This window comes from Misgurnus anguillicaudatus, chromosome 15 (assembly GCF_027580225.2).
Source record: "Misgurnus anguillicaudatus chromosome 15, ASM2758022v2, whole genome shotgun sequence".
Taxonomy (NCBI): Eukaryota; Metazoa; Chordata; class Actinopteri; order Cypriniformes; family Cobitidae; genus Misgurnus; species Misgurnus anguillicaudatus.
This window is the reverse complement of record NC_073351.2, coordinates 24,995,649-25,022,207: the sequence shown is the minus strand read 5'-3', so window position 1 is coordinate 25,022,207 and position 26,559 is coordinate 24,995,649. Positions and strand designations below refer to the sequence as shown.

The following is a 26,559-nucleotide window of genomic DNA, read 5'->3' as shown; positions in this document are numbered from 1 at the left end:
ATGTGAATTCATAAATAAGCTCTCTGTCGTGCATCAGTTTCACTGTTTATCATATGTTGTTAAGCTTTAGTGATATTGAAAACATCATGAAAATCATATTGGAATTCAGCTTTCAATTCTGGTTTAATTTTTCACCACCTGTAATTTTGGTTTTAATGCACCACCAAAAATATGATTTTTTAAAAACAATTTTTAAACATTTCTGTTAATATCCATGTCTCTGTTTAATGCAAAAAAGAGTATCAGCTCTTCAAGAATCAGTTTAATCAGTGTTTTGTGTGGTGTTTAAGAGACCCCTAGTGGCCAGTAACTAATAAGGCACCTCCTAAAAAACGTTCCTTGATTTGTGCACAGACAGGAGACTCTATAATAAGAAAATAATGAATCAATTACAAGTCTCAAGTCTTTAATCTGGGCATTAGTTAAGCAAACAGAGCAAACTATTACAATGTTGACCATTACTGATAAATCCCAAAAAGATACACATAAACTGTTTCATTTAAAACAATTTGTTAATAACTTCATTTGCATCATTAGTTAATACTGCAATTATGTCTCCTTTAGTGAGAACCTTACTTTTCATTAAGGTAACATCTGATGAAATATTTACAATTTTTTGAATAAAATAAAATAAAAACGTATAAATTATATATAAAAATCATTAGTCTGTTCTGCACACTGTATTAGACTAAAGATTAATTTGAAAAATGTTTGATGCTTTTTTAAACTGCTGAAAATGTTTTGTTAAATTAGAGATTACAATGCCTCATAAGTGAATAACACGTTCTTTGAAAAAATATACTACCTTGTCAGTGGAGTTATGTCCTCATTTTTAGACGTTTGACATTAATAAAGTTTACTTATAAACTATGGGTACAAAAACATCTGCCATTACTTTGGCACCTAAATGAAAATATTCACATAATGTGAAACAGCATACAAAAACGTCAAATGTATAAAATCCCTTCAGTGCAGTGGAAAAATGACACCGGAATGTTATAGTACAGTTTGGAATGATACATCATCTTTAGATTAGGCCAGACTACACTTTACCCTATGTAAAGTCATGTAGGCCTACATACAATTTTGTTTTTAGTGTGTTTAAAGACTAACCCCGCAGAGGCAGTGTACTTCACTTGTGATTCTGTCTATTGTAAATGTGTGTTAAAGCCACAATACATAGATGTTCACCACTAGAGGTCGCTATTTCACAATCAATCATTAATCATGTTCACAGATGAGGTAATGCATTAATGTTTTATTACCTGTGCATCTAATCACATTATATTATGACATCTTATGCCACGAGGCTGTTGAATGCTTTATTCTGATTGGTTGAGAGATGTTTCAAGGGTGTTCAAGGGCGGAATTATATGCTGCATTATCACCTTGGGTGGGCATTATTTTCGAAAAATTCAACGACCCATTCGTCAATTATTTCTTACATAATGAATTACAGGGTTCCCAAATTCAAGGACCTTTTAATGACTTTCCAGGTCCAATACCCTCAAATTCAAGGACTAAATATGGGGACACATTTCAAGTGGGGGCAAGGTTACATCGTGTTACCTTTTAAGATGCATTGTTACAGTTCCCTTTTGATGGAACTTGTGCTGCGTCACTGCAGTGACACTTTGGGGACGCCTCCAGGGGTAAGTGCGTCTGAATGTGTATATCAAATTCAATGGTGAGTCTTAACGACAAAGACAGGGTGACGCAGGAGACAGGAAGTATATCGCTATGTGAAATATTGCCAAAGGCGGCGTAACAGGGACGCAGGAAGTATGGCAAGGGAGATGCAGCGTCTCGTTCCCTTCTCAGGGAACAACAGTTACATAGGTAACCAGAGACGTTTTCATGTGTCTAACACAACTATGTAAAAAAATCCCCCAGATTCACAAACTTTCAAGGATTTCAAGGACCCATGGGAACCCTGGAAATAGCTGCAAGGCACAACGGCTGTGTGTTAGGTGTTGTATATCCGCCACTTCCGTGTCCAGTCGTGTTGTGTTTCCACAACCAGAAACTGAGGATAACGCAGATATTAAGCCACTTAAAATGCGACCATTTGGGAACTTTTGGGATAATGTAAGTACATGAGTGCATTAAATATTAAAACTGTGCAAGTGGTTTTTGGATATTTTAATACAAAAATCTTACATATTGTGGCTTTAACGGGGCACATGGAGGGCACTACTGGGTGGAGGCAGACTTGCTTTTCTTTTCCTGCCAGTCTTTCTCTCTCAAGCTCAGTTCTGTATCTGTGAATGACGCGGGTCCCCAATTAGTGATCTTCTGAGGGAATTTAGGTCCTGAAGAAAAATATACAATAATACTAAATCAGATTTATCCCGCATGAACAAAACCTATATATTATTTTAAATGAGTACTGTAGTGTTACAACACAACTACACATAATATACAAACACTTTTTTACATCATGTGAACCATGTGCATCATGCATTATATCAAATACATGCCTGCTGCACACGCAAGGGTTTATGATCAAAAAGACGCTCACATTTACAAAATACTCGCAAGAGACTAACTTAACACTAAACTGTGATTACACATGAGATTAAGCGAGTATCTGGCAAATGTTAGCATTTCTGTTATCACAAACCCTTCGAAGCATCTGAAGCAGACACGTATTTTGAAATGACATAAGTTAACATGACATATTTTGACATGACGAGCCACACACATGCCATGCTAAATACATGTTGTGACAAGTTTTGCATTGTGCGCCCTTGCAAAAGAAGTCACCAGCCACCAGTGGTTAACAGTTTTGTTAATGAATGGAATCTTATTGTAAAGTGTTACCCACAATACAGACCAACATTACAATCCACAGTTAATTTTAGAGTCGTTTGTATGAAATAGCTAAGTATGAGATGTTATGCAAGATGTCACCTGGCTGAATGAGCCGTATGAGACCCTCATGCTGGGCCACCTTGTCCTTCCAGCTCTTTGTATTATTCGCAGCATCTGCAAGTTTCTTCATCACCTCCTGTTCAAGCATACACAGAATAAAGGTGCTATCAGTGACAGCAATGTTTTGGTTGCATTGCAGCATACGGCCACTGGATGGCAGCCAACACAGAATCATTTCCTGAGCACTTGAGGTCACAAACCAGCTTATACATCTATAATTATTCAGTCTCTTACTTCATATTGCTCCAGTGCACCCTGCCTGTCAGCCTCTAGCTGCTGCAGTTGGTGCATGGCAGCCTGCAGCGCGCTCTCCTTTGCCAGTCTTTCTCGTTCCAGTTCCTGCTTTTCTGCCTGGGTCTGAGAAATGGTCTGTTGTTGATACAAGTGTATTTGCTCCAGCTCTGCACGCTTAGATACCTCCTCCTCTAAAAGCCTGCAGCATACAAAGTTGAACATGAATCATTTCCTAAATATTTTTATATGAGTTTAATAAATGTGCTGCGCCCCAAAGATTATCTGAAAAAAGCCAATTAGAGCTCAGCCTCAAGTCACATGCTTTTAACAAGTTTACTGATCTACATACACACTCGTTTGGGTGGTGCCCAAACATATATATGACACATACACACACACACAATGAAATACAGTTTTTATTATTTTTTTATAAATTATAATATGACTAACAGTGAAATAGTACACCTAAATTATTTTATTTGGTATTAATTTGCACCATATATTTAACTTTTTGGTAACATGCTAAAGTAGCTTTCCTCTCTGGCCAACTTTAAAGGGACACTTTACCCATTTGCATTAAGCTTTGTATAGTTAGAACCCCAATCATGTTTTTGAATGGCCGTGCATCATTTCCTCAGTTGCCGCTGAGACAGGATAAATACAGATTTTAGTGTTGCACTTCCTTCTTTCAATGATGTAAAAATCATCATTTAGCATCATTGAAAGAAGGAAGTCCAATGTCTTTGTTGAGAGGGTGAGACTACAAACACCCCTTTTCTCAGTCAAATAGGCACCAAATTCTAAATGTATGTTACATTTCGACTACAAATATGACACACTTTCAATAAAGATTAATGTGTCTATGGGAGAAATGCTCCTTTAAGGGGGTGGCGCCCCAGCGAACCCTATTAACCAGCCGCCACTGCCTATAATGTCATATAAATTAGTTTGTTGATTGAATAGCAAGATTATGATGAATAGTAACCTTTAAAGGTGCGATGTGGGACTTTTTATATTGCAGAAATACAATATAATATACTATATTATCAGTTGTGTATATAAACCTGTATTGTTCTTATTACCTATGAGCCGTTGTTATCTACATACACCGCAGGTCTCCTTACATGGAAGTCGCCGCCATGTTTCTACAGTATCCCTAAAGAGACAAACTGTTCTACAAAGCAAATTTCATCCCTACGTTGTCTCAATGACGTGTTTGTCCTGTAGCGGCTACCGTAGCTTTACTATGCGTTTCGAAATTGAGGGGTGAAAAATCTCACTACAGTAGTGTAAAATCTCACTACTAGATGCCTCTAAAACCCCACACTGGACCCTTTAGGAAACTTATAGGGTATACAAAACGACACGTAACCTAAAATAGATGGTATTATACACACATAAATGTTTTATTTATTATAAAGTTTTTGAATGGCATTTGTAGGCATTGTACAAGATGCATAAATGATCTGAAAAATTCCCTCAGTAATTACCATTGTGTCAGGTTTTTGGGTAAAGTGATGAGCTGGTGATGGGTCAGCACAAACACAGGAAGAGAAATGGCGTTATGTTGGGTGAGACAGAGAACAGGAACTGCAGACTTGAACTGTCAGACATCCTCATGTGTTTGTGACGTTACTCAGACTTTCCTCACCGACAGGAAACAGGCTTGTACCGAATGTCTTTATTCTGTGTAACATGATGAAACTACTACATTGTAAAGTTTTGTAATTTTTCAACTGAAACATAGCCATGTTGATTTTACACTTCTGAGCAGATCAGACCACAACTTGGTTCATAGACGCCAATCATCCAGTGTCTACCTGCATCAACCAGGATTTGTGAGGAACTAGGAGACTAGGAGATATTCTTTCTAATAACAAGTCATCACACATTGTTGTACTACTCTAATACAATAGAGGTGTTGAATTATTTACAGACTATATTCAAAGTTCCTCCTTGGAAGCTGTTATTGGGAAGCAGCGGGCAGTTATTTTAGTCATTCAGTTATTTTAGTCTATTTTAGTTTCAGTTACTAAAGTATTTGAATGGGGATTTCTAAAACTGCATGTTAAAATCACAATTTAACAACATAATAATGACCATCAGTTAATCAGGGTTCCCGCGGGGTCTTAAAAAGTCTTAAAAAGTCTAAAATTCAGAATGTTAAATTTAAGGCCTTAAAAAGTCTTAAAAACACACAGATTTTTATCCCAGGTCTTATATTTAATTTACCCAAGTCTTAAATTTCTTACCTCTTTTCAAGCCCAAAAAGCGTTGTCCGCAGAAAATAAAATAGTAATTTAAAACGCTGAAGAACTAACTTAATCAGTGGCGGAGGCAGAAAGTGTATGATGGTGGGTCTCTAAAAAGAAACGTTCCGCCCTTTGTCATAATCCACGCAAATCGTGCCATAAGCTATATTTCAGGTGTTGTGATCTGACTGTTTACTGTGGGTTTGGGGAGAAACAATCCTTAAACTTAGTTCTGTATAGGCAAAAATCTTTTTCGGGGTAATTTATAAGCCGGTGGCTTACCCGAGCATTTGCCAGGTTCTGAAACATAGAGGACACAGAAGCGAACAAAAATCAATGCTGCTTTATTGAAAATCAACTTAAACAGTCGGGCCATCGAGTCACGAGCCACCAACAGCGTGTCAACTTTAGTGTTACACAGTTTTATATTTTAGACCTTAATATTGCTCTTTGCTGCGATGCACTTGAACCTAACGCACTTTCCCATCAGCTCTTCACAAACAGCAGCGATTGGCAGACGGAAAGCAAGAAAGTACCGTAATTAGCCATATATTTCAAAAAAGTGCAATTGTCTTTTAGGAACAATTCAAACTTTTTGATTGCGCAAATGCTTCAGGAGTTACGGTTAAATGAACAGCGGTAGATCAGAGCCCTTTCGCATAGGCAGGCTGCTGCATACGGCATCGCCTGGTTTATTTAAGTTAACTGAGCATTACATTCGCAAGTCATAAGCATATTACAACAATTAACGATTAACTAAGAATAATAATCAATATTTTAAAGTTAATTTCAAAGTTAATATTCTGAAATAAGAACATTTCTGAAATAATAAATTCGACCCTTCGGAGGCTACAGCCTTCGGATTGAGAAACGGTCTTAGTGGATAACGTTAGCAACACATATCAAACAGCCTTTTAATGGTAAATTTCATTTTCTTAATGCAGATTCATCCGTTATTGTGTAATTAGAGAGGCTATTAAACCTGAAAAAAGAAGAAAATTTAATTTTCTTAATGCAGATTCATCCGTTATTGTGTAATTAGAGAGGCTATTAAACCTGATGGCAGTATATAGTGCATATTTATGCATAAATCGTATGGGTGGAGTGTTTTTTGGCTCTGTGATTCTGTATTCAATTAAATGCAATACATTAATTTATTAATAACTTGTATTAATAAAATGCATATATTAATGCTTTTAGGGATTAATAATAATTGAAAGTGATCTTTTGTTCTTTGTATATTTATAAACAGGCACAAGATATATACACAGCACACAGCCAGTTGTACATTAAACATTATGGGGTGGTTTCCCGGGCAGGGATTAGCTTAAACCAGGACTAGGCCTTAGTTTAATTATGACGTATAACTAGTTTAAATAAACATGCCTAACTAAAACCATTACTTGTGTGAATTTTGATGTATTTTCAGATATGTCAGTGCAAATTGTTTTCAAGTTTGGAAAGCTCTTATCCATGTCTGGGAAACCTCCCCTATAAGCTTACGTACTACAGAGTGTGATGCATTTTAAAGCTTAGTTGTATGAGGCAGTGTAAAACTAGGCACAAACCAGCAGCTGACCATACTAACTGATCTAATATTTGTCGGCGCCAACAATCGCGTTCTAATAGAGTTAAGCATAATGTATTTCCATGTATTTTGATTATCTGTTTTAAAACTGCGTTCATTTTATATTTTTCTATAACTGAATCAATAAAAATAGAACGTTTTAAGAATTTCTGAGATAATTTGAATGCTTCTAGTAATGTGTCTTGTTGGTCTTAAATTTTACTCATAATGGTCTTAAAAGGTCTTAAAAAGGTCTTAAATTTAACTTGCTGAAACCTGCAAGAACCCTGGTTAATGCAAAACCTCTAAAGCTGGGCGTACATGGTGCGAATTCTGACGGTCGGAACGTTGTGAGCTCTCGCACACGACACGAGTGAGTTTATGCGAAAATTATTCATACGCAGTCACACACGAGTCACGACAAGATTTTACTGTACGACTTGACGAATTCTGACGTACGCATTTTCACACCTGTGAGGATGAAGTAGGCTACCTTTCGTTGTGGCAGAATGTACACAAAAATAAAACAAGAAGAATACAGCAAGATATTGGCTTAAGTGCAGAAAACAGCCTGGAATTTCTGTTCTTTTCTATTTATGTTACTGCATTCCGAAATTGCAATATAGGTCTAGTGCTGTGGCGGTGAAGAAATTTCACTGGCAGTGATTTTTCGTGCTAGCGCATATGCGGTTTTACCGTCTTAATATATCATGATTGTAGTGCCAAGTAAATATCTATATTGCTATTATTAATGTTACATATATTGTTGCTTTTTTATAAATATGACCGTTTAAAAAACAAATTCAGTGGGCTTATTTATTTATTTGTAAATGCAGAATGAAGAGCAATGAGGTAAAACGCAAGGTAAGCTAACGTTACACGTCTTTCCCTTTATGATTAAATTATTAAGACAATACATCTACAGCCAAATATTAATTTGTAAAACGAAAATCATTTAATTTAATATAAAGCACGTTGTCTAGGCTTGTTTGCATTGTCTGGTGCAAATGTACACGGACCCTCGGTCAATGCGGTGTCTTGAAGTAAAAGTGAGCCCGTAGCATTTGTGCTCCTGTAACTGTACAAAATAAATGCCATACAGAAGGCATTGCATATTTATATATGGCATTTTCTCAGTAGGCCTATGTAAATGAATACATAACGTAGCAATACAAATATAGTATGAAAACAAATTAATCATTATTTAAATAAAGTTTCAGAGATAGCCTACATTTTTAGTCATTTAAATGTTGGGTTAATGGACAGAGATGGTGTTTAGTGACATTAGTCTGTTCATTTGCTTGCATTTCCTTAGGCCTATAACTTTAACACAGCTAGTGTATTCAGGAAGTCACCTACTTTTTAAAATAAAGATCCATGATATTCTTAGTGTACCTGGCTTGGAGTTTTCTGACAATTTCCTCGTCTTGCCTGGCCTGTTTTTCCTCCTCTAGTGCTTCCTCTAAGCTGTGGAACATAGTCTCCAGTTCACGCACACGCTGCAGGTATTGCTCTAACTCACTGGACTTTTGAGCCACCTGTTCTTCCATTTGCTGGCGAACCTGTAAAATACAAATTGCTATTTTAAAATGTACTGTTATATTAAATACTGTTGTTCAGAAAGTTTAAATGAGAGAAAAGTGAAATACTGATTGGGGCTTAGGGTGCACTTATCATTATTAACCGTACCCGAGTACATTTGACACCAAAGTACGGTTTGACTGGCTAGTGTGATGGCTCCCTATTGTACCAGGGTGCGGTAATGCATAAGCGTACCCTGGTACACTTTGCAGAGGTGGGCTCGGGTACAGTTCCCTTTGATTCAGGGAACAGTCAAGTGTGCCAGAATGCACAACTTTAGCTGTCACTGTAAAAGACTATATGCGTAGCACAAATACATACAGATTGTATGTTTGACATCATGCGAGTTGGCCGGAACGATTGGTTTATGAAATAAAAGCAGCACAAGAGTGATTGGACTTCTAATATGCTTTTAAAGGGGGCCTTTCAAAATACTTTTTTAAGATGTTAAATACATCTTTGGTGTCCCCGGAGTACGTATGTGAAGTTTTAGCTCAAAGTACCACATTGATTATATAATTGATTATAGCATGTTAAAATTGTCACTTTGTAGGTGTAAGCAAAATGTGCAATTTTGGGGTGTGATCTTTTAAATGCAAATGAGCTGATCTCTGCACTAAATGGCAGTGCTGTGGTTGGATAGTGCAGATTAAGTGGCGGTATTATCCCCTTCTGACATCACAAGGGGAGCCAAATTTCAATGACTTATTTTTTCAAAAGCTTGCAGAGAATGGTTTACCAAAACTAAGTTAATGGGTTGATATTTTTTCTAATTTTCTAGGTTGATAGAACACTAGGAACCCATTTATAGCACTTAAACACAAAAAAGTCAGATTTTCATGATATGTTCCCTTTCAATCCCTCTTGAGGTTATTTATTGCAACGTCAAATGATCTGCGCAGCACACATAATTTAAAACACACCAATAAGCCATAAACACATAATTACAATGAAATCGGCCCAAAATCAGCCAAATATTATCTTTTGGTGTGTTCCCAGCCTAAGTGTGTACAAAACTAGTGTGCACACTTGAAATCATAATTTTAAATATCAGGCTTTCCAGAATTGGGTCATTGAGAGCCAGAGCTATTGCGTATAAGGGGCGCAAGCAGCGTGATCGCATTGTGGTTTCACACTAGCCACACATGTCCATAAATTATATTCCTGAGAAGGACTGTTAAACTTTGTGGCTCACACTTGAGGTTTTTAACCATACACCACGCGAACACATTGTATTATACCAAATACACGAAATAACGTTGTTTTAGCAATGAAATAGGTGCCCTTTAAAATGTACAAACTTTACCCACACAACAAGAGGGTAAGAACTGTTTATGTGTACAAATCTGTAAATTAGAGAATCTGTGAGAGAATATTTTCTGCACACATAAATACACAATCATAAGCCCGTTGTGTTACTGCAGTAAAAAGCAGAACTTATATTAAAGTGTACTTCCTATATCATTGCCAATATGCAGATATAGAAGTCATGTAAATACCCAAACTGCTAAAACAGTCCTAACCAGCAGCCCTGCTACAGGTTACAGCCCAAACAAGTACCATTTTCTCTTTCTCCATTTCGCCCCTGTAAAGATCCTGCAGCTCGTTCTGGGTCTGCAGACGTCTGTGCTCCTCTTCTGCTGCATTCGTTGCAGCATCCTCCAGTTTCTGTCAAAAACAAAGAAAACATAAATTGGCTTAAAATAAATAACATGCCATACTGAACCAGATTTTATACGTTGACTGTAAATGATACATGCATAAGCACTCACTAAACTCAACTAAAGACTCATCCATCACAGCCAAACCCTTTTAATATTGTGTCCCACCTCATCTTTCAGTTTTTCGACATTAGACACCTTCCTAATGTTAATGCCACAGCAGAACTGTGGATTTATACACCTATTACAGTGGAAGTTCATCATAAATGAACCATATCCTCTGTTAACACAGCTGACTGTTCTTATCCCATCTATTTAGTTGTTGTCAGATGATGGTTCCTGTGAATAGCACGACCAACATTGCAGGTCAGTGTGAGAACCCAGGTGGCCGAGCTGAGTGACAGGGCAGGTATTGTTTCAGCATGGATTGGGAATGACCCTCACTATCTCTCTCTCCAGGCACCTATTGTCCCACTCTATATTAGAGGACGGGGGAGAGGCACTGAAACATCAATAGAGGACTGTTCTCTATTCAGACAACAGTTTAGACACAATCAGATTGGACAATGGGAACTTGTGAACCCTATAAATCAAATTATTATTCTCAGTTAACACTGTCTGTACTGTATCCGACTGCTTTTCTCTTAGTCTAAAGGAATTGTGTCCATGTGTGTAATATACTGTTTACCAGCTGTCAGAGTGGTTTTTGCAGTTATTGTTTTGTCTTAGTGTTTTAGTTAGTTGAATTATTGGTTTATCTGTGCATTTAATTTAGGATTGCTTGGAAATCTGTAAGCATAAACAAATGCAAATCCAATTGCTGCACAAATTGGAGTGTACAGTGTTTTCTCAATATTTAAGTCAATGACTCGAAATGTACTAATGCATGTACGAATTTATTGTTAACTAATACATTAACTAACAAACATGTCATGCCATGTCATTATGACTCATGGACCCTTACTCATGTGACCCGGAAATCTATTGACAGCACACAACACAACAACTGTGTGCATTTGTTTAAAGGATTAGTCAATTTTCTTAAAAAAAAAAAAAATATCCAGATGATTTACTCACCATCATGTCATCCAAAATGTTGATGTCTTTCTTTGTTCAGTCGAAAAGAATTTTTTTTTTTTTGAGGAAAACATTCAAGGATTTTTCTCATTTTAATGGACTTTAATGGACCTCAATACTTAACAGTTGTAGTTTAAAATTCATAGACTCTAAATGATCTCAAACGAGGCATAAGGGTCTTATCTAGCGAAACGATTGTCATTTTTGGCACGAAAAATAAAAAATATGCACTTTTAAACCACAACTTCTCGTCTTCCTCCGATCGTGTGACACGCCAGAGCGACAATTACGTCATCACGTCAAGAGGTTACGGATAGCGTATCGAAACTACACCCAAGTGTTTACAAGTGTGGAAAAAGAGGACCATTCCGAAGTTTTTGTATGTCGAATGATACTAATTAATGTCTTTGTGTCAGTTTATTGTTTAAAATGGTCCGCAAATGTGTGTCTTATAAATGTAACACGTGACCTTTCGACGTCATTACTCAATTACATGAGGTTGCGCTGGCTCGTCACACAGTCGGAGAAGTTGAGGTTTAAAAGTGCATATTTTATATTTTTCTTGCCAAAGTTGACGGTCGTTTCGCTGGATGGGACCCTTGTGCCTCGTTTGGGATCGTTTGGAGTCCTTTGAAAAGGCAATTTTAAATGGCATTAAAACTGTTAAGTATTGGGGTCCATTAAAGTCCATTAAAATGAGAAAAATCCTGGAATGTTTTCCTGAAAAAGCATAATTTCTTCTCAACTGAACAAAAAAAGACATCAACATTTTGGATGACATTGTGGTGAGTAAATTATTAGGATTTTTTTTAAAGAAAATTGATTAATCCTTTAACATTAAGTGTTTGCCATTATGATAAATCTGCATCATAGTTGTTCTTATCGTACCGACATAAATCCACTTGTTGATCTCATTAGAGTTAAGTCTATCTAAATCCTAATTTAACAATATTAAAACAGTCAACCGGAAAAGATAATCAGGATAACGAGATATGGAATAAAGAAAGGTTAAGAGGGGTTAAATCTGAAACCAGCAGTTGTCCAAACACCCAACCCCCAAAATCTCACACACCCTGACCTTTTCATCCAATCCGCACCTCTTAACAGGGTGTGAAACAACATACTACAGCTAATCTGATTTTAGCGACTGGTTTCTACCGAGGTTATAAATAAAACAGGAGGTGTGACACTTGAAAGCAAGACTGGAGGTTGCAGTGAAACTCAAATTCATGAATTGTCGAATGAGATTACAAAAAACCAGTATGGGTTCCTGGGGAAACAAGCAATGTTTCATTAATGGTCAGTTTCACATAGATGCAGTTCCTGTTTCGCTGGTTCAAACGGTGTATGTTTGTAGCTTTTAAAGTAGCCTTTTAAACACAAATGTTGGAATACCTTTTTATAAGTATGACTAAATATTAGGCTTTCTACAAGACCAAGAGTTTACACTTTAAATATATTTATAATGTCAAAGTAGCTAAAATATATGAATCATATATAAAGACAGGGATGTGATAGAACTTTAAGTTTTCCAATAAAACAAAAGGTTAGATGAAGACATTTGTTTGTCTGAGTGTCTCAAAACATAGTGGGAGTGTAAGGACAGCTGCTGTTTTTGTAGAAATTCACAGACCTTCCTCAAGGCCTCCAGCTCTCTCTGTTTGTTTTCATTGGCTGTTTGCAGTTCTCGCATCCTCAGCTCAAGCTCCTCCTGTTCGGCCTGTTGCTTTTGCCGCATCTCGCGTCGTTTTTGTCGCGCCTCATGATGGGGAGCTGGACGTCCCACCTTTAGTAGCGTGATACAAGTCTGAATAGCTGAGTAGGGAAAAAGGACAGAATTGAGATTAAGATTAACCAGTCCAAATTAACTGTTAAAAATGTTATTGAAAGTTTTGTAACAAAGTGTATATTAAGAATTTATATTGAAGTATTATAAATCACAAACAGATTATTTGATTTTGGTTCATTCAAACTGCCATCACATGCAATCGTGCACTTGGTGGATTTATTCTGCAGTGTCTTAAGTTTGCCTTACTATCCGTGATTTCTCACCACACACATGCATGTTTATTTCTGATTCGATCATAAACTAGCGCATGACGTGCTGTTCTTTTCGTCATGAAAGTTGATCTGCATTTAAAACCCTTTTGTCTAAAAGCTTCTTGTTGCAATGACACATGCATGCGTCCTCACTAGGGGTGGGCGATATCTTCTTCTATCACAATAGGATTCATTTTATATCATTATAACGAGATATATATATATATATATATATATATATATATATATATATATATATATATATATATATATATATATATATATATATATATATATATATATATATATATATATATATATATAAAACGGTAGAGTTTTTTAAATGTTTTAATAAGGTTTTTCTATTATTAAAACCTTTAATACCATATCACAAAAACCTTATACAAGCATAAAAAGAAGATAAAAACAAACTAAATTCAAGCTCTCTGAAGATAAACAGTCAATGATAAAGGAATGATAATAAATAATTATGTATGTATGTATTTTTTTTATTTAAAGGCGGAGTCCATGATGTTTGAAAGACAATGTTGATATTTGAAATCACATAAACAAACACGCCCCTACCCTAATAGAATCTGGACCTTCTGTTGATAGACCCGCCCCACACATACGCAACCCGGCATTTGATTTGATTTGATTGGCTATAAGTGTGTTTTGGTAGTCAGCCCGTCTAATTTTCCAAAGTGTTTTTCAAACATCGTGGACTCCGCCTTTAAGGTAGAAAAGTGATTTAGTCAAAAGCAGATTTTTCTCATAAACATGAGTGACAGACAGGAGCAAAATTAGGTAACTTCCCCTTTAAGACCGGATCCAATATACTGTTACACATGCGTTTTCTCTTTAAGCTGTTCACTTTCTCTTAACCTCTAAATGGTCGTGTTTATGATGATACTTGCAACGACAGGAATTTTTATGCATATATGTATGTAAGGCCAATAAAGCGGGAAAAATGCTCACAAGCTTAACGAACAGCGGTTGCGCAACTTGCGCGCTCCTCACACACAGAAAGAACGCACGCATATACAGTAGATCTGTTGTTTGTGTTTCAATGGCTTAAAATAACTTGTTTTAAAACTGCGGTGCTTAAATACGTGTACGTTTTCGCGACCACGCGCACCGGAGCGTGACGTGGGCGCGTAACCTCAATAGAGACGATAGTCTAAAATCTCTACCGGTTGACAAATTTATACCGGTTAATCATGTCTACCGGTTTATCGCTCAACCCTAGTCCTCACTATGACATGTCCCTTACAGCATTGTTTCTGTTTGTTCACACGGGAAGCATTCTGGAATGTTACGGCAATTTTACAAGGTCCCTTTATCAATTATGGGACTTGTTTGCTTCACACAGAACTGGCAATTTTATGGGAATTTTCTGGGATTACTGTGCTGTCTGAAAGTGGTTCTAGACAAGTGTATCCAAACCTTTAAATAGCTGATGTGTTTTTAGGTTTGTAGAAACTGCATCAGAATGAATCATGTAAATATGTCCATCCCACCTTGAATCCACTCTTGTTTTTTCTTCTTATCTGAGGCACTGATCTCAAAGCTTTTGTCTGAACACTTGATGTAGAAAAGACACTTCTTCCCTTCCTTATCCGGTAAAGACTGTAGAGGAATGTGTGAGGTCATCAGAAAACATGTTTTAAGGCGTTATAAATTACAGCTAGGGCTGGACCGATACCACTTTTTCATGTCTGATACCGATGTCTATACCACAACCTTTAGTATGTGTCAATACCAATCCGGATCCAATACCATCTCTATCGTTCTTTTAATCAATTAATGTGTAAGCAAATAACACATTTGTTAGCCATAAAAATGTAAAGTAAATGTGTGAAATAAACCATAACTTAAGTATGATAAACATAAAAAAGTACCTCCGGACAGGTCTAATCTATTGCTTATGCTTAGCTACGGTTACTTGCCGCCCTTTACAGCATGTTGCCATGATGTTGGTATCGCAGTGGATTGTACTCACCGACTTTTACAATATTCGATCCAGCCATTTTCACCAATATCGCGCTGATATCGATACAGAATATCGGATCGGCCCACCCCTATTACAGATACATTTTAAAAATGATTAAAAAATATAACTTGCCTCAACACAACAGTTTCCATCTAGTAGTATGTCTCCTTTCTTCTCTGTAAGATCTTCGCTAACATAGTATGAAATCATGCTGGGTTTCAAGAGGAACCATCGTTCTGTCCAGTTCTTCCTTCTATGGCCCTTCTTCAACATGTAGCCCTGTAAAAGATGATACGAAAAAATTACAAGTCACATGTTGACAGATACATACAGAAAATACTGCTTATAGACCCAGGAAATGGAAAGAACTGTGAATTGTTATCCTTAAATTATCCATGAGTTATTGAGACATGCACCAAAAATCTTTGAATTCTCCATGCTGACTCATGACTTCAGAGTATTTAAAGGTCTTTTAACACTTGGTCCTTTTAGGGGTCTAAGCGCAGTTCGTTGGGTTTCTGGCCCATATGTAAACACACCAAATGGTCTCAGACTCCGTGCGGTGTGAACACAAACCGCCCCAGGCTCACTTGTTTTTTCCCATCTGTCCCAATAAGTTCAGTATGTGTGAAGAGCTGCATGCACAAATGAAGCGCAATATATATTTGAATTGTGTGAGGCTGTAAAGAGCTTGAACAGACAATGATGAGATACAGCATCAACGCAATTTGAAATGATTGAAGCACGTGCTTCCGTGGTTTCACTGCGGTATTTGTAGTAAAACTGTGGTAATATAAACAGTACTTAATGTGTCAACAACATGGTTACTACACTTTTACTATAATAAAACTATTGTAAATGTTTCTTGATGTTGGTTTAAAAAATAAGTGTGAACATAAAGAGGTCTGAGACCCTATTACTGCTTAAAGGATTAGTCAATTTTCTTTAAAAAATCCAGATGGTGTGCTCACCACCGTGTCATCTAGACTGTTGATGTCTTTCTTTGTTCAGTCGAGAAGAAATTGTGTTTTTGAGTAAAACATTCCAGGATTTTTCTCATTCCAATGGACTTTAATGGACCCCAAAACTCAACAGCTCCAATGCAGTTCAAAATTGCAGCTTCAACGCAGCCCCAAAGGACTCCAAACGATCCCAAACGAGGCATAAGGGTCTTATCTAGTAAAATGATTGTCATTTTTGGCAAGAAAAATAAAAAAATATGCACTTTTAAACCACAACTTCTTTTCTTCCTCCGGCTGTGTGACGAGCCAGCGCAATCTTATGTAATTGCGTAATGGCGTGGAAAGGTCACGTGTTACATATATAAAACGCACATTTGCAGACCATTTTAAACAATAAACTGACACAAAGACATTAATTAGTATCATTCAACATACAACAACGTCGAAACGGTCCTCTTTCTCCACACTTGTTAACACTGGGGCGTAGTTTTGCATACGTCATCCGTGACCTCTTGATGTGATGAAGTATTACATGAGGTCGCGCTGGCGTGTCACAGGACCGGAGGAAGACGAGAAGTTGTGGTTTAAAAGTGCATATTTTTTAACCGTTTCGCTAGATAAGACCCTTATGCCTCATTTGAGATTGTTTAGAGTCCTTTGAAACTGCAATATTAAACTGCATTAAAACTGTTAAGTATTGGGGTCCATTAAAGTCCATTAAAATGAGAAAAATCCTGGAATGATTTTCCTCAAAAAACATAATTTCTTCTCGACAGAACAAAGAAAAACATCAACATTTTGGATGACATAGTGGTGAGTAAATTATCTGGATTTTTTAAAAGAAAATTGACTAATGGAGCAAAAATGGATCCGAGTCCTCTTTTACGGACAGAGACAGTGTGAACGTAAAGAGAAATCTGTCCTTTTTGACTTGGTTCACCTATTGGTCCACTTTAAGGGCGGGTCTGAGTTTGGTTCTCTTTATTTAAATCCGCATTTCACCACATGTAAGTAATACACCCTTTTGAAGTATTGGTTTCCTATGACTTAGTTAATCTGTATCTGTTCCTGTCTGTGCGTATGCAGCTGGCCTTGGCACCAATCTCTCTCTTTTTCAGTCACAGTCAAAACAGAAAACAAGTGCCAGTGTGTTTTATTCATACTGTCCTCAGATCCCAGAAATCCACAGAGACATTTAAACTTAGTCAGCAGATAATATTGCTGATAGATACATCATTACATTTACAAGGGTTTCAAAACCACATACACAGTGAATGCATTCCAGGTGTAACTTATCATGACTGAGTATGAGGAAATTGAGTATTAATTAACAGGTTTGGCAAGAATTGGCAAAGAGAGGCACTCTGCTTCGCCTGTCATTCAAGGTATACTGTTGTGAATGTATAATTTATTTAAATGTTTAGAATTTATTTAAATGTATGCAGGATCAGGATCTAGAACTGACACTTGCCAAGCACCAAATGAGAAAAAAACTAACTTTAAAGAGTATACCTGATAACTCAGTGGCAGACCATTTTGTTTACAGAGCAAAAGAGGGAACACAGATACTGGTAAAAAAATATATGGTTTGGATAAAAAGGTCTGCCAAATGCATAAATGTAAGTGATCAAAATTGTGCTAAAAATCTCATTTACATAGATATAGTTTTTGGCATACAGCTTTTACCTGTTTGAGCATATCCAGAATAAGTTCCTGGAACACTTCATTGATGCCCATGGAAAGGGTCTGGCGGTCCATGCCTTTACTAAAGTGACCCTTGCCCACCAGTTCAATCAGTTGCCATACGCTTAGACACTGTTTGTTGCTTAGCTGCACCTTGTATTCTTCAAACTTCTCCTCAATCCAGCTGCCGCCCATGGCCTCTGTAAGCTTACGAAGGAAATACTCTATCTAAAAGAGAGGACATAAACACACCATCTCAAACTCTTTTAATGCCATGTTTAGATAAGACTGCGTTGTTTGACAAAAAAATGCAATTCGTGTACTCCTGAAAACCACAGATTGACTAACAAAAGAATATCATAGTTTAAAACTTAATTCTAAATAATGAGTTATATCCACTGATCTATATAAATGACTGGATTGCGCATGGAATGCTAACGTAACAGCAAGAGGTGAAGCCAGCGCAGAGTTCGAGCGGCCATCTTGGTATACCTAATCGGAAAAGGCCGTCATTGGCTTACGTTCAAAATCATGATGTAAATTCACCCGGTTTAAAGTGTAAAGGATCTGTGTACGTAAATTAATTGTTACTTCTGATGTTATTTGCAATGTTTATGTTAAAATCGGGCAGGATAAGAGATTTATAGACCTACAACCTTGAGGCAGTGGCGGATCGTGACTGCTCTTCCGAGTGCCGCAAATTCAAAATATGTGTTCGGAGTGTTGCTTGTGTTTTCAAAATATATGTTTGTTGCGTCATGTAAACCATGAAATGAGTGCCTGCTGCGCATGCGTCAAAACCGTTTATGATAAAAGAGACACTCACGTTCACAAAATACACGCAAGACACTCCCTTAACAGTAAACTTTGATTACGCATGAGATTATGCGAGTATCTGGCAAACGCAAGCGTCTCTTTTATTATAAACCCTTTAGACGCGTGTGCAGCAGGCACTTATTTTGACAAGACACGTGATGCACATATGTTAACTTGACGCGCCAAACACATATTTTGAAATGACGAACCACACACATGATGCTACATACATGTTGTGATGAACTTCGCATCGTGCGCCCTCGAAAAAAAGAAGTCATCGGCTACCACTGCGTTAAAGGCGGAGTCCACGATGTTTGAAAAACGCGTTGGAAAAGGAAACGGGCCGACTACCAAAACACACTTATAGCCAATCAAATCAAATCAAATGCCGGGTTGCGTATGTGTGGGGCGGGTATATCAACAGAAGGTCCAGATTCTATTGGGGTAGGGGCGTGTTTGTTTAGGTGATTTCAAATATCAACATTGGCTTTCAAACATCATGGACTCCGCCTTTAAGGTGAGTGTCTGCTGTATACTGTTGTAATAACACAGATGTGTAAATAAAGTTATATTGAAAGCCTACACAGTCAGTGTTATTTCTCTGAATAACATTTTTATAAGCACAGCGGCATCGAAATTGGGTGTTGTTTTTATATTGCTGCATGCATCAAATGTTAGTTTAACCACGTTTTAAAACGTTATCCTAACTGTTTCAAAATATGCGTTAAAGGTGCAGTGTGTAATTTTTAGCAGAATCTCTTGACAGAAATGCAAAATAATATGAAAAACTATATTATCAGTGGTGTATAAAGACCTTTAATAATGAACTGTATTGTTTTATTACCTTAGAATGAGACGTTTTTACCTACATACACTGAGGGTCCCCTTATATGGAAGTCGCCATTTTGTGCCGCCATGTTTCTACAGAAGCTCTTAACGGACAAACTTGTTTTAAATGATGACATGTTTGTCCTTTCGCGGCTACCGTAGCTTCTCTATGCGTTTCAAAAGCAAGGGGTGAGCTGTGAACTGAGCTGTTGGTTGCAATTTGCAACCTCACCACTAGAGGCCACTAAACTTTTCACACTGCACCTTTAACATATTTTACTGCATGAACAAAACAATACTGTATAACAAAATGACAAAACCAGCAAATTATTGCATTCACATACGGTACATAAAGCATGATTTTTAGATTTTAGAATGAACACCTTTGTCATGCTTATGACGTTTGCATTGTAATAATAAATAGTGACACTTCGAATATAAAAACAGAGACTGATAAAGTAGTGTTTTATCAATAAAATCTCATAACTCCTATTCATTCGTGTTTGGGCATACCAATATGGCGGCACGGTGGCTTTACAATTGTGACGTCATGCGCAGTCCAGTCATTTATATAGATCAGTGGTTATATTGCCACAGATCAGGCTGACAACTTCCTCTTTAAGATACTGATCACAAATGTTGGGTGTGCCAAAAAAAAAGAAGTACCAGCGAATGTTTATTTTAGATTAATGTGTTATAGGATTACAGAAATAGGAAATACAATATTAAAAACATGTTATCTTTTAAATTACAAGTAATGTAGGGCTTGAGATTCAATAGCCAAACTATTCATGTCTGTAATGAATCTAGGAAATATGACTTTCAGTATGCATGACTGAAACTACAATCAATGACTAAGAATCACATGAGGCCCGCACTGGTTTTCCTCCCATGTGACCCCACGATGTCCAATCAAGCGGTCTGGTTTGTTTTGATTAACTTGCACTAGACACAATGGCTTTAAAATGAGGACTAATGGATAATTTCGTGAGAACAAACCGAAGTACTTCCTCTTACCTCTTCTGTGACCATGACCAATGGATATCTCTCCTCAGACAGGAAGTTAAAAATGCACCAGATCTTAAAAGCGTCATCATCGGAGATAAGCAGGTGGTTTCTGTTGAGGTTCTTTCTGGCAGAGAGAGTCCAGCACATCTTGTTAAAGTCCATTCGATCGAAGTTGTCCTGGACCTGCGATGAAAAATATATCCGTAAGACTTTGTGTATAATAATACGACGATAACAAACAACAGATCAAAATGGACAGGACAGGACAATGTTGTTTACAAGAGAAGAAAAGGCTGAAAGCTATTCAAGGCACACACAGCAGTACAAATAAGACACATTTTCCCCTCCAGTACTTAACTAGAGTTCCCATGGATACTTTTTGGGGCATTCTGGGCACAGTTTTGCATCAACATTCGGTTGGGAAACTGCAAAGCTGAAATGCAAACTTAATGTCTAAAATCCTAGATTACATCATTATAGTTAATTATTCATAAAGCACGGAAGTTTTATTGGTCTGCTGTTCTCTACACCTAATTGATTTAATTTACATTGTGATAACAACAGCAGAATTTAAACTGCTGTTGCCTCACATTATCAACTTAAGTGTTACATGTTCTATCATTTTTGAATAGAGTACTGTAACTTGTTACAAACTCAACAAAACCTAACCACAAGAAGCAGAGCTGCAAGCATAATCTAGTTAGCCATCACTATTCACACAAAGGGCTATTTATAGACCAGACAACACTATAATCCACCATTGCAAACATGTACAACAGTCTCGGTTGCAGTGCTGAAAGCATGTTTGATTTGCAACAACAGCTTTACTTTGCAACTATGTGTGCCAGATTACATCTCTGACTCACACATGCACCTCCCATCGTGCCCAGGCTTTCTTCTGGAGACGTACAATAGGGGCCTTGTGGAGACCTGAGTGACCAGTGGAGCTTCTGTTCTACACCAGATGAAGCTGTTCATTTGTATTCAGTGGAGCTTGGGGTCCGTCACTTTCATAAATAGACTTTATCAGGCCTCTGAATAACCGCTTTATGGTTTCTCTGACTCGAAGGATGATAAAGGCTCATGTTTTACGGTAGGGAACGTTTGGGATGAGTAAGACGGTGTGGATTCTGACAATGTGGTAGCCTATATGCTGCAATCAGTTCTCTATGTGATAATTCAATTATTTAGCAAAGTTAAATTATTTATGTGCCCTGCAGAGGTGGCACGTGCATTTTGGGTGGCATTTCATGCATTTACACAGAGTGTTTAATTCTTCCAACAGGGAAATGTGCAATAGAATAATTATGTTATGTTATGTTTTAAATCATGAAAACAAACATGAAACCCAGATATATGAAACAAATGTCACTTTAGTCATTTTATTGGTATGTCTATCAAACATGTTTGATATTTAGTTAGGGGTGCGCGGGGCAAAAACTAACGGGGGTTAGTTGTAACACAGACACATTTTACATTGCTGCACAAGGTTGAGCGTTATTTTTTTCACGCTGCCAAAATATGATCTCCAGCAAATTATTGGAAATGTATAATGTTTTCCAGAGAGTTATTGATGGACGGGTGTTTTGGTGGCATGTAAGTAAATTTTTTCATCATATGTTTTTTTTTCCGGTTTCTAAGTTGGGTGTGTAAGATACCAAATCCAATGCTATGTCTTATTAATCAGTGTCTTGTTGACTAAAACATAGCATTGTTTTGAAATATGTCTGCAGCTCTTAGCGATTTTTTTCGTCGGCTTGAAAATATTTTCAATCAGCGGGGTTAATTGTAACGCTGTGTTACAACTTACCCCTCAGCACTTACGATATGAAAACCGCTAATGTTAGCGTAACTCTTGCTGTTGTTTTAAAAAAGCCACACATGAATGATTGCTGGCTGCCAACAAAATAAATGTGCCTGTCTTATCAAAAATCGTGTGTCACATTTATTTTTGTTCTTATCTTTAATATTGATTGAATAAGGTCACGTCAAAGATTGAAATCATAATGAAATGAATGGCTAAAATCAGACTTTGATGCTCATTATCTCAGAATTAGATTTTGAAACTGTAGTATGGTTATTATTACAGACTGTGTCACATATAAAAAAATGTTTTGTCATAATTGTGCTGCTTTTTCTCACATATTTAGACATTTCTAACCATTTACAATTGAAATATTGTTAGTAAAGGGCTGGATGAATGAATACAGTGTGGATACATGTCTATTATAGACAGATATATAAACAATATCCACTTCAAGTATATAGACAAAATAGTATTGTAATATTTGCTTGCAAACTTAATTTTTAGCAAGTGTTACAACTAACCCCCTGCCTGTTACAATGAACCCCACCTATGGGGTAAGTTGTAAAGTTTGCACTTCTGTCACGTTTGGTGTAATTGTCCAAAAATAGTAAGTACTAGAAACAAACTTCAAATGTTAATTTGTAGCAGAGATGTGTGTGTTGCTTGTGTAAAAATATAATTAATCAAACTCAAATATTTTTTTAATGATTGAGCCAAAATCAAAAAGCGTCTCCCGTATTATTTCAAAAATCCTGTAGTGTGAGTGCAGCTTTAGAGGACTTTGCTAAAAAGTTGATGTGGCTTTTAACAGATTCTGCCCACAATGCAGTATTTCTGAATGAAGGTATTTGATGGACACATAATAAGTTAGTATCATAATCTTATTTTTTATGGATGTGGCGTTTAGTGGCTTTTGCATCTGAGATCCTCATATCCTCCCATTAATTACACAATTACTTAGAAAGAAGATAAATGAATGACAGATTGTATATGTGTGAGTTTACATTGTTGAATTATGTGAGAAATGGAGACCACAGAGCAAAACGAGACACTTGGTAATACCCCATCTTTGTACGACATTGGTTGCCTGGGATAACAGTCAGCCTATACAGCTTAACAATAATAACAGAAATATATTTAAACACAGAATGTGAACAAAGTTCAAAACCACAATACACATGTAGAAGAAGTGGGTCACACTCACAGCACTAGCCAGTTTTCAAAGTCTCACTCTATTTTTGGTCTTTTGTTTTGTTCCTCATTTGATATCAGAGCACTTTTAGTGGTCTCCAACATGGTGCGCGCAAGCAGTGGCGGAGACAGAGGGGTGTTTGTAGTACAAATTTAACGCGCTAGGCGACGACGCGACGTGCATCATACCCACAGATAGCGCACGTGCACAGCTAGAGCTTAAACGAGTTCAAGTTCATGTCTTTTTGCCTCAAATAGCCTCTTTTTTTTATTACATATTAACATTTTAAACAATGATAAAACATATCAACAAGTAAAATAAAATAAAATCAAGTAAAAGAAAGTTTTCTATATCAAAAAGTAGCCCTCCGGATTTGTTTTATCCATCGTGGTAGCCCTTGCTCACTAAACGGTTGGAGATTCCTGTTATAGACAATGCATTCCTGGAATCAAAGACTAAAAATTTATAAAATAATATCCAATAGTATACAACATACAAACTAAAACATAAGTGTGTAAAGGTGGCTTGCTTATTTGTGAGAACAACCACACTAAGGACTTTATGTGATGTAAGTAAATGTAATGTGAACGCAAAGGTTGATCTCAGTAAATTTGGTGTGCTTGTGTATGTGAAAGTGAAAAAACTAACTATAGCAAGTTCATTTGTTTTTTCCCTCTGACAATATATTAAGAAACTTGGCAGAGATTAAGAATAGAAGGCAGGGAAATGGGAAAGGCGGGTCTCTTTGCATTGTAGGGTGGAGTGCGTGATCGGTCACTCACACAACCATACAATTAAAAGCATAACATGATCAGAGAAAGTCAACAATGTGTGACTGGTGACATTAATTCCTCTAAAGAGCATTACAGACAATGAGACTTCCAACACGTGTTAAATATGCACATGGCATAACCTGTTTTTCCATTCTAGGAATTTGAGGTATTGTTGGTACAACGCTGCCAACAGCACTTGGCTACAAGTAAATTTTTCCTTAACACCAAGAATAGTGCAGTGGTTTGTGGTGCATTATGAAACAACTCTCTTCCCTGCTTGATTTCCTTTTGCACAAGAAAATGAGAAATTGCGAAGAAAGCAATTCCTCCTTGATTTCAACATCATTTCTCTCCACAAAAAAGCGGCATTAGCAAATTCACATGCTGACATAAATAAAATACACCACTTGTTTTAGTCACCACTTGTTTAGATAGCAGCAACCTTTAAATATTAATTCAAATTACCATTAAATGTAATCGCATAATATACGATAATATGAATGTTGAACCACAACCCTGTGCCACCAAAATAGCCTTGATAGGACCAACATGCTCACCTTATCCAGAATGAATCTGTTCAGGTAGGGCATGTATCCCTGATTGGAAACAGGACCTTCATCATCATCCCTAAAGTGTTCCTCTAGAGCCACAGGATCATGAGGGATCTTCATCACTGTGCAGAGGTTATGAGAAAGCACCTGAAGGATACAAATAAAAGATTGTGAAGCTTTCGCCGTATTAAATCAAAGTTTAGACGTTTAGCGGAAGACGGAAGTCACTGTAGCTTTCCTTTTCCCACAATATTTATAGGAAACCTAGATTTTACATTATCGCTTGCATATTCTTTACAATTTATTTGCTAAAAAATACCGAAAAATACTGTGCTGGTGGAATTTAAAGGGATAGTTCACCCAAAAATGAAAATTCTGTCATTATTTACTCACCCTCATGTAGTTACAAACCCACATAAATGTATTTGTTCTGATAAACATGAAAGAATATATTTTGAGAAATGTTTGTAACCAAACCATCAGTGGACCCCATTTACTTTCATGGTAGGAAAAAAAGAATACTATGGAAGTAAATGGGATACATGAACGGTTTGGTTACAAACATTTCTCAAAATATATTCCTTTGTGTTTATCAGAACAAAGACATTTATACAGGTTTGTAACTACATGAGAGTGAGTAAATGGGATTTTCATTTTTGGATGAACTATCCCTTTAAGTAGATTGTTGTATATGGTTTTCTCATCAAAACTAGATATGTAACCATATTCAATCCAACTTTTTTGACAACTTCAGAAAATTAGTTTAGTATAAAACAGTATTTAGTATAAATAAATAGTATTATTTAGTTTAGAAAGGATTTCAAATAAACAACTCACATTAGCACGCTTTATTATTTAGTATACTGTATATGTTGTAATGACTGTTGTAGTCTGTTGTATTGACTATGATGAATTGATATACTGTTGTAAATACTGTAGTAAATAACTTTTGTATTTAGTATTATAGTAAAGTGTAGTTCAAAGATCTAGTGTTTTTAACCTTAAACATAGTAAAAATTAACGTATTTTTCATGTTGGAGCGTAAATATTTAGGATGTTGCCGTTACTTATTAGCAGATAACTCAACCGTAACACAACTCTGGCAACTATTGCCTCAACAAAGCAAATGTAGTCACTTGGCTTTATACTTTGTTACATTTAGTTTCAACTTTAAATAAAGCCAAACTAAACTAACTTTTTGGGTTTAAATGTTTTGGTTAACCTTCGAGTTTCCGTTCTTTATTAAATCAACGCTTACATTTCGCCACCGGTTATTAGGAACAATTTAACTAATTTAAAAGCACAAACTAACCTTTAACTGTGATTTAGATACTTTTCCACTTTTATCCACATCCAGTGCTGTGAACGCATGCCATATTGCCTTGAGGAGCTCGTCCCTCAATCCCATGTTCATAGTTACCAGACTGCCGAGTGTCGTGTGAACGCGCTTGATGTGAACCGTTTTCTCATGAAGCTTTACAATAGCTCGGTCACGTGACCTCAGTACAGTCAGTCATCGTGCTTTGAGCACCACTTAGCGACGAGCGCGTGCTTGTGGCGCTCCACTGAAGGACTTTGCAGGAATGCGTGACATCACAAT

At 36.8% G+C, this 26,559-nt stretch overlaps 2 protein-coding genes across 2 annotated transcripts in view; one reads left to right on the top strand and one right to left on the bottom strand.

Moving 5' to 3' along the window:
* c15h11orf16 (chromosome 15 C11orf16 homolog) overlaps positions 1–26,559 on the top strand; it is a 94,459-nt gene that overhangs the window by 46,431 nt on the left and 21,469 nt on the right. The gene's annotated exons all lie outside the window — the stretch shown is intronic.
* On the bottom strand, positions 386–26,429 carry swap70b (switching B cell complex subunit SWAP70b). The gene is made up of 12 exons (XM_055173921.2): positions 26,272–26,429; positions 24,966–25,106; positions 20,646–20,819; positions 17,988–18,212; positions 15,472–15,618; positions 14,867–14,975; positions 12,940–13,121; positions 10,129–10,236; positions 8,383–8,549; positions 3,169–3,367; positions 2,914–3,010; positions 386–2,312 (listed from the first exon to the last, which is right to left on the bottom strand). The coding sequence occupies exons 1-12, from the start codon at positions 26,371–26,373 to the stop codon at positions 2,194–2,196; spliced, it is 1,770 nt and encodes a 589-aa protein (XP_055029896.1). The 5' UTR covers positions 26,374–26,429; the 3' UTR covers positions 386–2,193.

Excerpts from the sequence above, each read along its gene's own strand:
- swap70b (XM_055173921.2), bottom strand. The coding sequence starts at position 26,373 with ATGAACATGGGATTGAGGGACGAGCTCCTCAAGGCAATATGGCATGCG. Across the intron at positions 25,107-26,271 it reads TATCTAAATCACAGTTAAAG|GTGCTTTCTCATAACCTCTG; the intron begins GTTAGTTTGTGC and ends TGTATCCTTCAG. Across the intron at positions 3,368-8,382 it reads GTCAGAAAACTCCAAGCCAG|GCTTTTAGAGGAGGAGGTAT; the intron begins GTACACTAAGAA and ends TGTATGCTGCAG.